This window comes from Salmo trutta, chromosome 34 (genome assembly GCF_901001165.1).
Source record: "Salmo trutta chromosome 34, fSalTru1.1, whole genome shotgun sequence".
In the NCBI taxonomy this organism is placed as follows: Eukaryota; Metazoa; Chordata; class Actinopteri; order Salmoniformes; family Salmonidae; genus Salmo; species Salmo trutta.
This window is the reverse complement of record NC_042990.1, coordinates 40,016,910-40,033,650: the sequence shown is the minus strand read 5'-3', so window position 1 is coordinate 40,033,650 and position 16,741 is coordinate 40,016,910. Positions and strand designations below refer to the sequence as shown.

The 16,741-nt window shown below is 44.5% G+C and overlaps 1 protein-coding gene across 1 annotated transcript in view; it reads right to left on the bottom strand.

Annotated features, from left to right (window-relative positions):
- Positions 1-1,770: 1,770 nt before the first annotated feature.
- Positions 1,771-16,741, bottom strand: part of mfsd2ab (MFSD2 lysolipid transporter A, lysophospholipid b) — a 46,278-nt gene continuing 31,307 nt past the window's right edge. Inside the window, exons 10-14 of the mRNA XM_029732846.1 lie at positions 14,282-14,365; positions 11,606-11,718; positions 6,245-6,388; positions 5,792-5,968; positions 1,771-3,834 (exon numbers count right to left, since the gene is read on the bottom strand). Of these exons, the coding sequence (XP_029588706.1) occupies positions 3,780-3,834; positions 5,792-5,968; positions 6,245-6,388; positions 11,606-11,718; positions 14,282-14,365 (573 nt within the window). The 3' untranslated portion in view covers positions 1,771-3,779. The remainder of the gene's footprint in view (positions 3,835-5,791; positions 5,969-6,244; positions 6,389-11,605; positions 11,719-14,281; positions 14,366-16,741) is intronic.

The following is a 16,741-nucleotide window of genomic DNA, read 5'->3' as shown; positions in this document are numbered from 1 at the left end:
CTAACAACAACATTTCAGTTAATTACCATAGCTCCTGTCTTGGACCAATCAGTGTAATTTTGTAAAATGTATATGTCAAGAGGCATTATTCACTCAAGTTTAATCCGCAAATCGTCCCAGTGCTGTCATGTAGCGTGTGACAAATGGACGGAGACAGATCAACACTCCCCTCAAGGATTTCATTGTGTTGGATAATGACAAGTTTTTCCCCATTGTATGAGACTGATCAGGTAGAAATGGAGCCATCTGGTAACTGAAGTTGGATTAGCCTTCTCTCTCCCACTTTTGGCACACAAGATGTCCACTTGCTCTAGTCCAGGGCACTAGACGGTTCCTCTAACTAGGACCAGAGCTAGGTGACCACTAGAGAGACTTTAAACATTTTAGTTCATTATGAAGGCGCTGATCAACAGGTATTATAATTGTCTATAAATATATAACCGTATGTATAACATAACTTTCTTAATATACTGAACAAAAATATAATACCAACATGTAAAGTGTTAAATTAAAATTAAAGATCCCACAAACTTTTCATTTGCACAAAAAGCTTTTTTTTCCCCTATCATTGTGCACAAATGTGTTTACATCCCTGTTAGTGAGCATTTCTACTCTGCCAAGATAATCCATCCACCTGACAGGTGTGGCATATCAAGAAGCTGATTAAACAGCATGATCACTACACAGGTGCACTTTGTGCTGGGGCACAATAAAAAGCCACTCTAAAATGTGCAGTTCTGTCACAGCACAATGCCACAGATGTCTCAAGTTGAGGGAGCGTGCAATTGGTATGCTGACTGCGGGAATGTCCACCAGAGCTGTTGCCAGATAATTGAAATGTACATTTCTCTACCATAAGCTTTAGAGAATGTGGCTGTATGTCCAACCAGCCTCACAACCGCAGACCAAGCAGGTCCAGGACCTCCACCTCCGGCTTCTTCACCTGCGGGATCGTCTGAGACCAGACACCCGGACAGCTGATGAAGCTGTGGGTTTGCACAAACAAATCATTTCTGCACAAACTGTCAGATACCGTGTCAGGGAAGCTCATCTATGTGCTCGTCGTCCTCACCAGGGTCTTGACCTGACTGCAGTTTGGCGTCGTAACCGACTTCAATGGGAAAATGTTCACCTTCGATGGCCACTGGTACACTGGAGAAGTGTGTTCTTCATGGATGAATCCAGGTTTCAACTGTACCGGACAGATGGCAGACAGTGTGAATGGCGTCGTGTGGGCGAGCGATTTGCTGATGTCATCGTTGTGAACAGAGTGCCTCATGGTGGCGGTGGGGTTATGGCGTTGCCAGGCATAAGCTACGGACGAGATCCTGAGGTCCATTGTGGTGCCATTCATCCGCCGCCATCACCTCATGTTTCAGCATGATAATGCACGTCTCCATGTTGCAAGGATCTGTACACATTTCCTGGAAGCTGAAAATGTCTCAGGTCCTTCCATGGTCTGCATACTCACCAGACATGTCACCCATTGATCATGTTTGGGATGCTCTGGATAGACGTGTACGACAGCGTGTTCCAGTTCCCGCCAATATCCAGAAACTTCGGACAGCCGTTGAAGAGGAGTGGGACATCATTCCACATGCCGCAATCAACAGCCTGATCAAGAAGGAGATATCTCGCGCTGCATGAAGCAAATGGTGGTCACACCGAATACTGACTGGTTTCCTGATCCACGCCTCTACCTTTTTTGTTGTTGATATGTGACCATCAGATGCATATCTGTATTCCCAATCATGTGAAATCCATAGATTAGGGCCTAATGAATTTATTTCACTTGACTTGATTTCCTTACAGTTCATATAACTCAGTAAAATCGTTGAAAATGTTTATATATTTTTTTTCCCGTGTATATTCCAACGTAAGATGGTATTTTCCATGGGACTGATGTATATGCCCAGCCCAGTGTTTTTCATCTGTGGACACTTTCAATACAATAACACACAAACACCCCATTTTCAGACACTTTGACTTGCTTGCCTTTTCAGGGCCCCCCCCCCCCAAAAAAAAAAAAACACAGCTACACAAAAAAGACAAGACTGAGGATTTACCATTTAAAAATAAAAATAAATGTAAAAAAAATACAGTTAACTTTCCAAATAAAAATATTTTGCAGTCAGAACTCATTTCAGTTGCAACAGCAACCTTAAAAAGATATTCTATTTAAAAATAGGATTAATCTTAGAATATAAGCAGGGATACTTTTCAAAAATCCATGCTGCAAATCTAACTCAAATACTTAACGACGTAGTTAGTGATACTATAGATTGTATAGGCTGTGTAAAATAGCTTGGTTAACAGTTGTGCTATAGTGGTTCTGATTTAATGGCGAGGAAAGTGCTGTGAGGAACACAGCTTTTACCTAACAGTCTATTAGACTATAGAGTTGGACCCAAATCTCTTCTGGGCCACACTGAGGTGTATTCATTTGTGCGTTATGAACGTTTATATTGCACGAATTCAGGCAGGTTCCTCTCTGTTTGCTTTCCTAGTGAATTCACCCGTGTTGAATATGCTTACGGTCAAGTTCATTTTGTATGGCCCGGTGCCCTGGGTAGGCAGTGTTTGTACATTTTAGAGCATTGCATTGGTCCTTAAAGTGAAATCTCCACCCACAAGGGAAACTGGACCATCTAAAAAAAAACTGCCCATAAAAAAGTGAGGAAGGAAACATTTGAGTTGGTTTCAAACTGCATGAAACACACGACTTGTAAAACAAAAACTGATAAGAGATCTCACTTCCTTGTAAAGTGTGTCAAATAGTAGATAAGGTCTTAAAAGGAACTACATTTTTACAAATCGAACTTATTCCAGACATTGCTAAATATGTACATCAACAAAACAAACAAAGGGAGAAAAAAAAAAACGTGTTGAATTAACCGTATGCAGATACTGGGACTAAGAGGTCGACAATATATTACACATCAGAAGCAGCTGATGCTGGGTCAAGACAGTACAAAGTATTCAGAGCCCTACCGGTCAAGACAGTACCAAACTGAAGTCTGTATACACTTAGAAACATTTTATATTCAAAGTTGTTGTAGAAATATTCTATCAAAAATGTTTTTTTTTAAATGTTTGGCTTTTGTAACCGATACCAGTAAAAAAAATAAAATTAAATTAAAAAAGGCTCTTATTTAGCTTTCGGCAGTCTTCTTCACCTTAGGAAAAGAGGGTTGTAGTAAATTGTCTAAAGTCATTAGAGATTTTCAAGTTTTAAACCTACAATAGATAAAGTTATGGCAATATACATCAACAAATGGAACACAACAGTACTACGCATTGTACCCATAACATTAAGGTTCTGTGCAACATTCATTTCACATCCAAAAAGGTCTCGAATGACACCTTAAAGAGTCCCCATTATGCCGTCATAGCCCCACATAGTGCACTAGGAAATGGGTTGCCATTTTACATTTGACCCAAAAACAACACTGACAACAGAGCGGGTGACGTCTTTTGGGAAAATTTGTCATAGCTGAAGTGGGCGGGACTTAAACCAGGAAGGCCGTCAGTCATGTGCTTCCTTTGCCACGGAGGGGTAAGATATGTTGTCGTTCCATGCCATACGGAACTACAGTTTTAGAAACATTTTCTGGTTTTTTGGCCTTATGTTAGTGATCCTTTGAAGTTCAGAGATCTGAAGCAGCAGTGTGATTGGATGGAAACAGTATCTCCTTCGTGATAGGTCCCAGCCCCCTCATTAGCCCCACCCAGTGCAAGCAACAATCGGTCACCCCATTGATCCGTGAGTGTTCTAGAACCTACACCATGTTGTTCAGTTCTGTGGAGTCGGTTTCGGAGTCTGCCTCATTTTCCCTGTGAGAACAGAATAGAGAGACCCGGGGGTTACACACGACAGACAATGGCAGTCCATATACCTGAACAGTTCACAACAAATGTACTTGATGAATAGCCTGGGTACCAGGCATGGCAAGGAGTTGCAAGTAGTGGAATAATAGCACAAACAGGCTGGCACCCAGGCTCCTTTATGAGTAAAGGGTTCGTACAGACAGTGTGCAAGTCCAATTCAAGGTCTTTCCAAGTACTTTTTCAAGCACTAATATTTATGTTCAAGGACCATCAATTTGTAAATAGTTCCTATTATGCAATTGTTTGTAGTCGCCACCAGATGGCAGTATATATCGCCACAACCTCAAAACGACTAACTTACTATTCTTCACTACCTCACAAGTTCTACTCAATAATACATTGATTTACTACTTATTTCCTACATACATGAGTGGTAAGTCAGTAGTGATGGTGTAATTTGAGTAGTGATGAGCAGAGTTAGGGGACACGCCTACTGGTGAACATCTATTCATATTACTACACAATTCCAGCTTAATGCCTGTATTGTATTTTTTATTGGGCATTTGGGAATCTACTACTTAATAGCTAGGAAAAAAAACATCTTGCTTCCGACTGGCAGCTTTAGGGTAAGTTCGTAAATTGCCTCCAGTGTGTCAGAGTACACTCTGGGTCCTTAGTAAATTCAGAGCGTTTCGCTCTCATAGCGTTCGGCGCGAGCTCTGGCCGAGGAATAAGTTTGTTCTGAGCGTTCTGACTGTAACGGCAGTCAAGCACCCAAGCTAACTGGCTAATGTTGGCTAGGTTGCTAGCTACTTCCAGACACATGAGAGAACACCTCACTCTGACGATTGTACTCACGCTAGCAGAGCTGGTTAGGCTGTTTTCATGTTATCCAGAGCGTTGGTGACTAACTGTGCTGCTGGCAACAATTTAATGATGCTTTTTTTGCCGATGTTTACTGACACCGGACATATTCAATGGGTGTTGAGCATTTGTAAATTTGTCAGTTATTCTGCGCTCTGGTACACTCAGACGAGAGTGCTCTGAAATCGGAGTAGATAGCCAGAAGTGAATTTACGAACACACCCTTAGTGACGGCGGTCGGGAGAATGGCGGATGGGCTGGATGTGAGTAACAGGCCAACAGAACGGCAGGAACACGGCTGAAGCAGGCACCACGTGAATGAGGAGATTGGCGGAAAAAGCTTAGAATAATTTAGAACTGGCGTCATCGCAGGATGCAGCGTTGTGTCCCCCCCCCCCCCCCTTCATGTGGCTCTTCAGGGCTGATTCATCCGTGCTCACAATGTCCTGGTCTGACGTATTTTTTTGCACCTTAAACGGTCCAGTCATGTAGCGGTATATAAAAAGGTGGGTAAACTATAATGAATAAAAATCTAAAGTGTTGGTTCCCATGTTTCATGAGCTGAAATAAAAAGAACGCAGAAATTTTCCATAGGCACAAAAAGGCCCGGCATTTTAGCCATCGATGTGACGTTTGGCGGAGAATAATCAGTCAGATATGTACCTGCCTGTCTGAGTGGCAGAGTGGGTGGAATGAGCACCTGGTACCCAAAGCAAAAAAACACTTGAGGAAATAAAACTTGTTTGCCTGGAAATTTACAAGAACAATAAATTGTTGTTATATATATTCCAGAAACATATTTGATAATTTTCTGTTCTCTCATTAAGTATTTTTCAGGTACCAACTTGAGAAAATGTCAGATCTTCAAGGTATTCGAGTACTTGAATTTTATAGTGCCAAATTCAAATACTTTAAGCACCTCGTTTGAACCCTGTGAGTGCTTCTGAAAGCATTAAGTGATCTTATAAATGGTAAACAATTTGGCAATATTTCCAGGTCTATGCCTATGGTATATCTATCTAATCCAGTTATATATGCACACACAGAAAATGCTTGGGGTACGAGGCCCGAGTTCCCCAGTAAGACATGCAAGTCTTACCGTTGCTCCTGCAGCAGCTTCCTGTTGCCCTGCCTCCTCTCTTCGTCGATTGGATAAGAGCGGAATATGACCAGGCCAATCAGAATGAGTCCTATGGGTGCCGCGGAGACCAGAACCTTCAGGGTTATATCCACGTTCTCAGGCTGGGTGCAACCTCGAGTTATATACCCTGCAAAACTACAGATGGAGGGAAGGAGAAGAAGGAAATCATGAAGAATGAATTTAACCACAGGACTTTGATCAAAGAAGTTAATGTGACACACATGACTAATTCAGATGGAGAAGCAATCCTGTGCTTTGAAGTGGGATTTGGCTAATCCTCATGTTTTTGTTACTTGGCCAGACTGGGAAAGTAAGACTTCCTGACTGATGATATCTAAATGAATATGTACAGCACAAAGGGGCCGCAAGGGGCCAAGGGCCAAAGTATCCATCTGTGAAGGGTAAACTTACTCCAAGCTGAGAGTGGAGATCCCCAGGGAGATTCCAGAGGCAAACTTGGTGAAGAAGACATAGAAGGAATAAAAGATGGCTTCGTGGCCCTGAGATTCTGGGTTCTGGACCTGGAAGTCATCCACCACGTCTGGCAGCATGGACCTAGAGACAGAGAGACAGACAGTCAATAACATCCACCATGTCTAGCAACATGGACCTAGAGACAGAGAGACAGAGAGTAAAATCCACCATGTCTAGCAACATGGACCTAGAGACAGAGACAGAGAGTCAATAACATCCACCATGTCTAGCAACAAGGACCTAGAGACAGAGACAGAGAGACAGTAACATCCACCATGTCTCGCAACATGGACCTAGAGACAGAGACAGACAGTAACATCCACCATGTCTAGCAACATGGACCTAGAGACAGAGACAGAGAGACAGTAACATCCACCATGTCTAGCAACATGGACCTAGAGACAGAGACAGAGAGACAGTAAAATCCACCATGTCTAGCAACATGGACCTAGAGACAGAGACAGAGAGACAGTAACATCCACCATGTCTAACAACATGGACCTAGAGACAGAGACAGACAGTTACATCCACCATGTCTAGCAGCATGGACCTGGAGACAGAGAGACAGTAACATCCACCATGTCTAGCGACATGGACCTAGAGACAGAGACAGAGAGACAGTAACATCCACCATGTCTAGCAACATGGACATAGAGACAGAGACAGAGAGACAGTAACATCCACCATGTCTAGCAACATGGACCTAGAGACAGAGACAGTAACATCCACCATGTCTAGCAGCATGGACCTAGAGACAGAGACAGAGACAGACAGTAACATCCACCATGTCTAGCAGCATGGACCTAGAGACAGAGACAGAGACAGACAGTAACATCCACCATGTCTAGCGACATGGACCTAGAGACAGAGACAGTAACATCCACCATGTCTCGCAACATGGACCTAGAGACAGAGACAGACAGTAACATCCACCATGTCTAGCGACATGGACCTAGAGACAGAGACAGAGAGACAGTAACATCCACCATGTCTAGCAACATGGACCTAGAGACAGAGACAGACAGTAACATCCACCATGTCTAGCAGCATGGACCTAGAGACAGAGACAGAGAGACAGTAACATCCACCATGTCTAGCAGCATGGACCTAGAGACAGAGACAGAGACAGACAGTAACATCCACCATGTCTAGCAACATGGACCTAGAGACAGAGACAGACAGTAACATCCACCATGTCTAGCAACATGGACCTAGAGACAGAGACAGAGAGACAGTAACATCCACCATGTCTAGCAGCATGGACCTAGAGACAGAGACAGACAGTAACATCCACCATGTCTAGCAACATGGACCTAGAGACAGAGACAGAGAGACAGTAACATCCACCATGTCTAGCAGCATGGACCTAGAGACAGAGACATAGAGACAGTAACATCCACCATGTCTAGCAACATGGACCTAGAGACAGAGAGACAGTAACATCCACCATGTCTAGCAACATGGACCTAGAGACAGAGACAGTAACATCCACCATGTCTAGCAGCATGGACCTAGAGACAGAGACATAGAGACAGTAACATCCACCATGTCTAGCAACATGGACCTAGAGACAGAGACAGAGAGACAGTAACATCCACCATGTCTAGCAACATGGACCTAGAGACAGAGACAGTAACATCCACCATGTCTAGCAGCATGGACCTAGAGACAGAGACAGAGAGACAGTAACATCCACCATGTCTAGCAACATGGACCTAGAGACAGAGACAGAGACAGACAGTAACATCCACCATGTCTAGCAGCATGGACCTAGAGACAGAGACAGAGAGACAGTAACATCCACCATGTCTAGCAGCATGGACCTAGAGACAGAGACAGACAGTAACATCCACCATGTCTAGCAACATGGACCTAGAGACAGAGACAGACAGTAACATCCACCATGTCTAGCAACATGGACATAGAGACAGAGACAGAGAGACAGTAACATCCACCATGTCTAGCAGCATGGACCTAGAGACAGAGACAGACAGTAACATCCACCATGTCTAGCAACATGGACCTAGAGACAGAGACAGAGAGACAGTAACATCCACCATGTCTAGCAGCATGGACCTAGAGACAGAGACATAGAGACAGCAACATCCACCATGTCTAGCAACATGGACCTAGAGACAGAGACAGAGAGACAGTAACATCCACCATGTCTAGCAACATGGACCTAGAGACAGAGACAGTAACATCCACCATGTCTAGCAGCATGGACCTAGAGACAGAGACATAGAGACAGTAACATCCACCATGTCTAGCAACATGGACCTAGAGACAGAGACAGAGAGACAGTAAAATCCACCATGTCTAGCAACATGGACCTAGAGACAGAGACAGAGAGACAGTAACATCCACCATGTCTAGCAACATGGACCTAGAGACAGAGACAGACAGTTACATCCACCATGTCTAGCAGCATGGACCTGGAGACAGAGACAGTAACATCCACCATGTCTAGCGACATGGACCTAGAGACAGAGACAGAGAGACAGTAACATCCACCATGTCTAGCAACATGGACCTAGAGACAGAGACAGAGAGACAGTAACATCCACCATGTCTAGCAACATGGACCTAGAGACAGAGACAGTAACATCCACCATGTCTAGCAGCATGGACCTAGAGACAGAGACAGAGACAGACAGTAACATCCACCATGTCTAGCAGCATGGACCTAGAGACAGAGACAGAGACAGACAGTAACATCCACCATGTCTAGCGACATGGACCTAGAGACAGAGACAGTAACATCCACCATGTCTCGCAACATGGACCTAGAGACAGAGACAGACAGTAACATCCACCATGTCTAGCGACATGGACCTAGAGACAGAGACAGAGAGACAGTAACATCCACCATGTCTAGCAACATGGACCTAGAGACAGAGACAGAGACAGACAGTAACATCCACCATGTCTAGCAGCATGGACCTAGAGACAGAGACAGAGAGACAGTAACATCCACCATGTCTAGCAGCATGGACCTAGAGACAGAGACAGAGACAGACAGTAACATCCACCATGTCTAGCAACATGGACCTAAAGACAGAGACAGACAGTAACATCCACCATGTCTAGCAACATGGACCTAGAGACAGAGACAGAGAGACAGTAACATCCACCATGTCTAGCAGCATGGACCTAGAGACAGAGACAGACAGTAACATCCACCATGTCTAGCAACATGGACCTAGAGACAGAGACAGAGAGACAGTAACATCCACCATGTCTAGCAGCATGGACCTAGAGACAGAGACATAGAGACAGTAACATCCACCATGTCTAGCAACATGGACCTAGAGACAGAGACAGAGAGACAGTAACATCCACCATGTCTAGCAACATGGACCTAGAGACAGAGACAGTAACATCCACCATGTCTAGCAGCATGGACCTAGAGACAGAGACATAGAGACAGTAACATCCACCATGTCTAGCAACATGGACCTAGAGACAGAGACAGAGAGACAGTAACATCCACCATGTCTAGCAACATGGACCTAGAGACAGAGACAGTAACATCCACCATGTCTAGCAGCATGGACCTAGAGACAGAGACAGAGAGACAGTAACATCCACCATGTCTAGCAACATGGACCTAGAGACAGAGACAGAGACAGACAGTAACATCCACCATGTCTAGCAGCATGGACCTAGAGACAGAGACAGAGAGACAGTAACATCCACCATGTCTGGCAGCATGGACCTAGAGACAGAGACAGACAGTAACATCCACCATGTCTAGCAACATGGACCTAGAGACAGAGACAGACAGTAACATCCACCATGTCTAGCAACATGGACCTAGAGACAGAGAGACAGTAACATCCACCATGTCTAGCAGCATGGACCTAGAGACAGAGACAGACAGTAACATCCACCATGTCTAGCAACATGGACCTAGAGACAGAGACAGAGAGACAGTAACATCCACCATGTCTAGCAGCATGGACCTAGAGACAGAGACATAGAGACAGTAACATCCACCATGTCTAGCAACATGGACCTAGAGACAGAGACAGAGAGACAGTAACATCCACCATGTCTAGCAACATGGACCTAGAGACAGAGACAGTAACATCCACCATGTCTAGCAGCATGGACCTAGAGACAGAGACATAGAGACAGTAACATCCACCATGTCTAGCAACATGGACCTAGAGACAGAGACAGAGAGACAGTAACATCCACCATGTCTAGCAACATGGACCTAGAGACAGAGACAGTAACATCCACCATGTCTAGCAGCATGGACCTAGAGACAGAGACAGAGAGACAGTAACATCCACCATGTCTAGCAACATGGACCTAGAGACAGAGACAGAGACAGACAGTAACATCCACCATGTCTAGCAACATGGACCTAGAGACAGAGAGACAGTAACATCCACCATGTCTAGCAACATGGACCTAGAGACAGAGACAGAGAGACAGTAACATCCACCATGTCTAGCAGCATGGACCTAGAGACAGAGACAGAGACAGACAGTAACATCCACCATGTCTAGCAACATGGACCTAGAGACAGAGACAGTAACATCCACCATGTCTAGCAACATGGACCTAGAGACAGAGACAGAGAGACAGTAACATCCACCATGTCTAGCAGCATGGACCTAGAGACAGAGACAGACAGTAACATCCACCATGTCTAGCAAAATGGACCTAGAGACAGAGACAGAGAGACAGTAACATCCACCATGTCTAGCAACATGGACCTAGAGACAGAGACAGACAGTAACATCCACCATGTCTAGCAGCATGGATCTAGAGACAGAGACAGAGAGACAGTAACATCCACCATGTCTAGCAACATGGACCTAGAGACAGAGACAGAGAGACAGTAACATCCACCATGTCTAGCAGCATGGACCTAGAGACAGAGACAGAGACAGTAACATCCACCATGTCTAGCAACATGGACCTAGAGACAGAGACAGAGAGACAGTAACATCCACCATGTCTAGCAACATGGACCTAGAGACAGAGACAGAGACAGACAGTAACATCCACCATGTCTAGCAACATGGACCTAGAGACAGAGACAGAGAGACAGTAACATCCACCATGTCTAGCAGCATGGATCTAGAGACAGAGACAGAGAGTCAATAATATCCACCATGTCTAGCAACATGGACCTAGAGACAGAGACAGAGAGACAGTAACATCCACCATGTCTAGCAACATGGACCTGGAGACAGAGACAGAGAAACCAGTCAGTGATCAAAAAAAGAGGGTAAAACAGTGAAACAGAAAGATGAGGGACAGACAGCTACTCCAACTCACCATGGCAACAGGAAGGCAGCAGCGACTCCGACACCAGCGGCGAACGACACCATATAGGTAATGATGAGATTACTTTTCACACACACCACCAGGAGCATGAAGGGGATCACAGACTTCAGAGAGGAGAGAAAACATTTATCACCAATGATGTACACAGAATGTTACGTTAGAGCCTTATTCTAAAATTGATTCGTTTTTTTTCTCCCCCTTCATCAATCTACACACAATGCCTCATAATGACAAAGCAAAAACAGGTTTTTAGATTTTTTTTTGCAAATTTATATAAAAAAAACTCTGAAATATAACATTTACATAAATATCCAGTCTGTATCACAGCCGGCTGTGATTGGGAGTCCCACAGGGCGGCATACAACTGGCCCAGCTTCGTCCGGCTTTGTCCGGTGTAGGCCGTCATTGTAAATAAGAATTTAGTCTTAACTGACTTGCCTAGTTAAATAAAAAGGTTAAATAAAAAGTATTCAGACCCTTTACTCAGTACTTTGTTGAAGCACCTTTGGCAGCGATTACAGCCTCGAGTCTTCTTGGGTATGATGCTACAAGCTTGGCACATCTGTATTTGGAGTTTCTCCCATTCTTCTCTGCCATCTTTATCTCGATCCTGACTAGTCTCTCAGTCCCTGCCGCTGAAAAACATCCCCACAGCATGATGCTGCCACCACCATGCTTCACCGTAGGGATGGTGCCAGGTTTCCTCCAGACATGACACTTGGCATTCAGGCCAAAGAGTTCAATCTTGGTTTCATCAGACCAGAGAATCTTGTTTCTCATGGTCGGAGTCATTTAGGTGCCTTTTGGCAAACTCCAAGCGGGCTGTCATGTGCCTTTTACTGAGGAGTGGCTTCCGTCTGGCCATTCTACCATAAAGGCCTGATTGGTGGAGTGCTGCAGAGATGGTTGTCCTTCCGGAAGGTTCTCCCATCTCCACAGAGGAACTCTGGAGCTCTGTCATTGACCATCGGGTTCTTGGTCACCTCCCTGACCAAGGCCTTTCTCCCCCGATTGCTCAGTTTGGCCGGGCGGCCAGCTCTAGGAAGAGTCTTGGTGGTTCCAAACTTCTTCCATTTAAGAATGATGGAGGCCCCTGTCTTCTTGAGGACCTTCAATGCTGCAGAAACTTTTTCGTACCCTTCCCTAGATCTGTGCCTCGACACAATCCTGTCTTGGAGCTCTACGGACAATTCCTTCTACCTCATGGCTTTGAGTGGGGTATGGTACTAGGGTCCAGGAGCACCTGTTTGAGTGTGTCAAGAACAGCAACGCTGCTGGGTTTTTCCACGCTCAACAGTTTCCCGTGTGTATCAAGAATGGTCCACCACCCAAAAGGACATCCAGCCAACTGGACAACTGTGGGAAACATTGGAGTCAACATGGGCCAGCATTCCTGTGGAACGCTTGACACCTTGTAGAGTCCATGCCCCAACGAATTGAGGCTGTTCTGAGAGCAAAGGGGGTGCAACTCAATATTAGGAAGGTGTTCCCAGAGTCAGATGAACTTGTGGACACCATTATGTCTCTGCATCCAGTATGAAGGAAGTTAGAGGTAGTTTTGCGAACCAATACTAACTAGTGTTACCATAGACTTCCAGTCATTGCGCTATCTATCAGCATGCTATCAGTTACCATACTTCCAGTCATTGTGCTATCTATCAGCATGCTATCAGTTACCATAGACTTCCAGTCATTGCGCTATCTATCAGCATGCTAGCGGTTACCATACTTCCAGTCATTGCGCTATCTACTAGCACGCTAGCGGTTATCATACTTCCAGTCATTGTGCTAATGCTAGTTAGCAACATCCTTCAAACTGCACATAGCGACATAGCGACATTCACAAGTTCATCTGACTATGGGTAAGTAGATAAAGGGCTTTATTGGGCTCCCGAGTGGCGCAGCGGTCTAAGGCACTGCATCTCAGTGCTAGAGGCGGTACTACAGACCCTGGTTCGATTCCAGGCTGTATCACAATCGGCCGTGATTGGAAGTCCTATAGGGCGGTGCACAATTGGCCCAGTGTCATCCGGGTTAGGGTTTGGCCTGGGTAGGCCTTCATTGCAAATAAGAATTTGTTCTTAATTGACTTGTCTAGTTAAATAAAACGTTTTTTTTATTTTTTTTATTGCCAAAACCTGAAGTATCCATTTAACGTGGTCCTTGAGATACAATAAAAATGACCTGTAGATGCTTGGTCTTCATTGAGTAAGAAAGGCATCCGCATGCTTCCCAGCCGAAACGATTGAGTTCGTGCATTTATTGTGACGGTTTTGGATTTCGGTTGGGGATTTTTCAGAGCCCAAGTCTATGCCGCTTCGTCTGTGATTGGTAAACAGTAGAGATTGTTCAGTTGTCATTTAACAAGACCATTAGGAAGTGTACACTGGCTACTGTGTCTCAAAATGGACAAAGAGTACCATTGCCACTTTTTTTTCTCGTTTTTCAAGCAAAGGTCACTCGTCCGGATCAGCTAGCTGAGTTAGGCTAGCCGCCAGCCAATCAGAAGCATGTTGACACCTTAAGGCATGATGCCTTTCCACTGTCAGGCTTTGTATGAAGTAAGTTACCTTCAGTGTCTCCTCATCCAAGGCCCCTGGCCTAATAACGCCTCCATGGACTAAGGCATTTTGTGTGTGATCATTCTGAGGGTATGCTAAGTCTTACAGAGGTGCCGATGTACACAGCTGTCTTCTTGCCAAACTTGGTGAGGAACCACTGCCAGAAGGGGATGGTAAGCATCGCAGCGAGCTGGAGAGAAAACAAGACAAAGAAATGGGGTTTAGTCAAGACATAATAATAGAAATCGTTGTGTTTGTTCTAGTTTAGTATGTATGTTTCTGTTGCCATATTTTTGTTCCAGTCCGTTTCTATTTTAGCCAACGTGCCAAGAGAAGGGCCGAGTCTCAAATGGAACCCTATTCGCTAGATGGGGTACAACTTTCAACCAGTGAGCATAAAAGGAATAGGGTGCCATTTGAGACGCAGCCGTTATGCCATCTTCAGTCTCTGGAACATGTTATGTGGCAGACTACAAAAAAAACCTCCAAAAACAGCAGTGCTGTCTGGTTTGTGTTTTTGGGATTTACCAGTCTTCCTAATGAAAGACATTCTCAACCTCTCTAATCCACCCATCACATGCCTGACGACTCAATCGGAAATTAGTGTTGTTGTAAGCTACAAAGCAAAGTCATCAGCGATTGGATCATCTGTAACCAAATCAGTATCAAAGCCAATAACACATTTTCTAAAAATGCCCCTTTACCAACGTTCTGGCTTTGACCCAACCCACCAGTTCAGTTCATGGGACAAATCAGAACGATTAGAATGGTTTTGCAGTCTTGAAATCAGCGGGGAGGTACTCAGATCCAGCCTCATAGCGGAAAATAAACTAACATCTGTGGGCGTGGAGTCGCGTTCGGCCGGGTAGCCAGGCAACCTATCACAACACAGCAGCGGTAATACGGCAGGAATTCCAGGATGCTTCACAAAACATTCCAGCGGACATTAATAGGGACATCCCTGCATTCCACAAGGGTCACCATCTGACCCTAGACAGGGTGTGGCCTGGGACAGATCAGATTGACCTCTGGCTTTATGGTTTAGCCAATAAGAGGTCAAACATCAGACCCCTATGGGCGCCACTGGGATGCCAGTAGTTTTCCCATCATTTTGGATGTGTTTGTATAAGAATAAGTTAACATAGTGTGTGTTGTAGGAGTTAATTCTGCAAAAAAAAGCACTCAGCGTAGAGGTACATTTCCCTAAACGTGCTCTAGTAAATCCAGCAATCTCAAGAGTAACTTCACTTTGTCTGTGTCATCTTTCTATGTGTGTCATCATCTGTGTGTTTGTGGACTGTATCTACTAAACATCTTCACAATGCTTGTTCTGCTTCCTGGCAATACCACATCAAGGTAATCTGTATCTACTAAACATCTTCACAATGCTTGTTCTGCTTCCTGGCAATACCACATCAAGGTAATCTGCATCTGCTTTCCCCTGAACTGTCTGCACCTCACTGCCTGTCAAATCTCTCTCCTTCCAGCATCACAAATATTTGCATAGTCTACAGAAAACTATGTGAATAGACCATGTCTTGAACACAACAGCAAGGTTCATACAGACAGTGGTAAGTAGTGGAATAATAGCACAAACAGGCTGGCATCCAGGCTCCTTTATGAGTAAAGGGTTCGTACAGACAGTGTGCAAGTCCAATTCAAGGTCTGTCCAAGTACTTTTTCAAGCACTAATATTTATGTTCAAGGACCATCAATTTGTAAATAGTTCCTATTATGCAATTGTTTGTAGTCGCCACCAGATGGCAGTATATATCGCCACAACCTCAAAACGACTAACTTACTATTCTTCACTACCTCACAAGTTCTACTCAATAATACATTGATTTACCACTTATTTCCTACATACATGAGTGGTAAGTCAGTAGTGATGGTGTAATTTGAGTAGTGATGAGCAGAGTTAGGGGACACGCCTACTGGTGAACATCTATTCATATTACTACACAATTCCAGCTTAATGCCTGTATTGTATTTTTTATTGGGCATTTGGGAATCTACTACTTAATAGCTAGGAAAAAAAAGCATCTTACTTCAGACTGGCAGCTTTAATGTCGCCAGTCGGGAGAAGGGCGGGTGGGCTGTGTGAGGAGGGCGCCCCGTAAATGAGGCGATTGGAAAAAAACCTCCGCAGGTTGTTAGAGAGAAAATGTCTGAACAGCGCATGATGCAACGTTGTGTGTTTTGTCCCTGAAGAGCCACATGAAGGGGTCATTCTCCCACGCTGCAATGTCAAAGTCTGATGTATTTTTGAAACATCAGTTATAAATAAAACAGTGGGTAAACTATACTGAACAAAAAATATAAAAACACAACTTGTAAAGTGTTGGTCTCATGTTTCATAACCTGAAATTAAAAAAAAGAGACAAGACATTTTCCATATGCACAAAAGGCAAGATTAAATCTACATTTGCCCGGCATTTTCGATGTGAGGTTGGTCAAATCTGACTGCCTGCTTGGCTGAGTGGCAGTGTGGGTCGAATGAGCGAGTTCGCCTGGCAACCACAGTGAGGAAATGAAACTAGGAAATGAATTTGCAACATTTTACTTG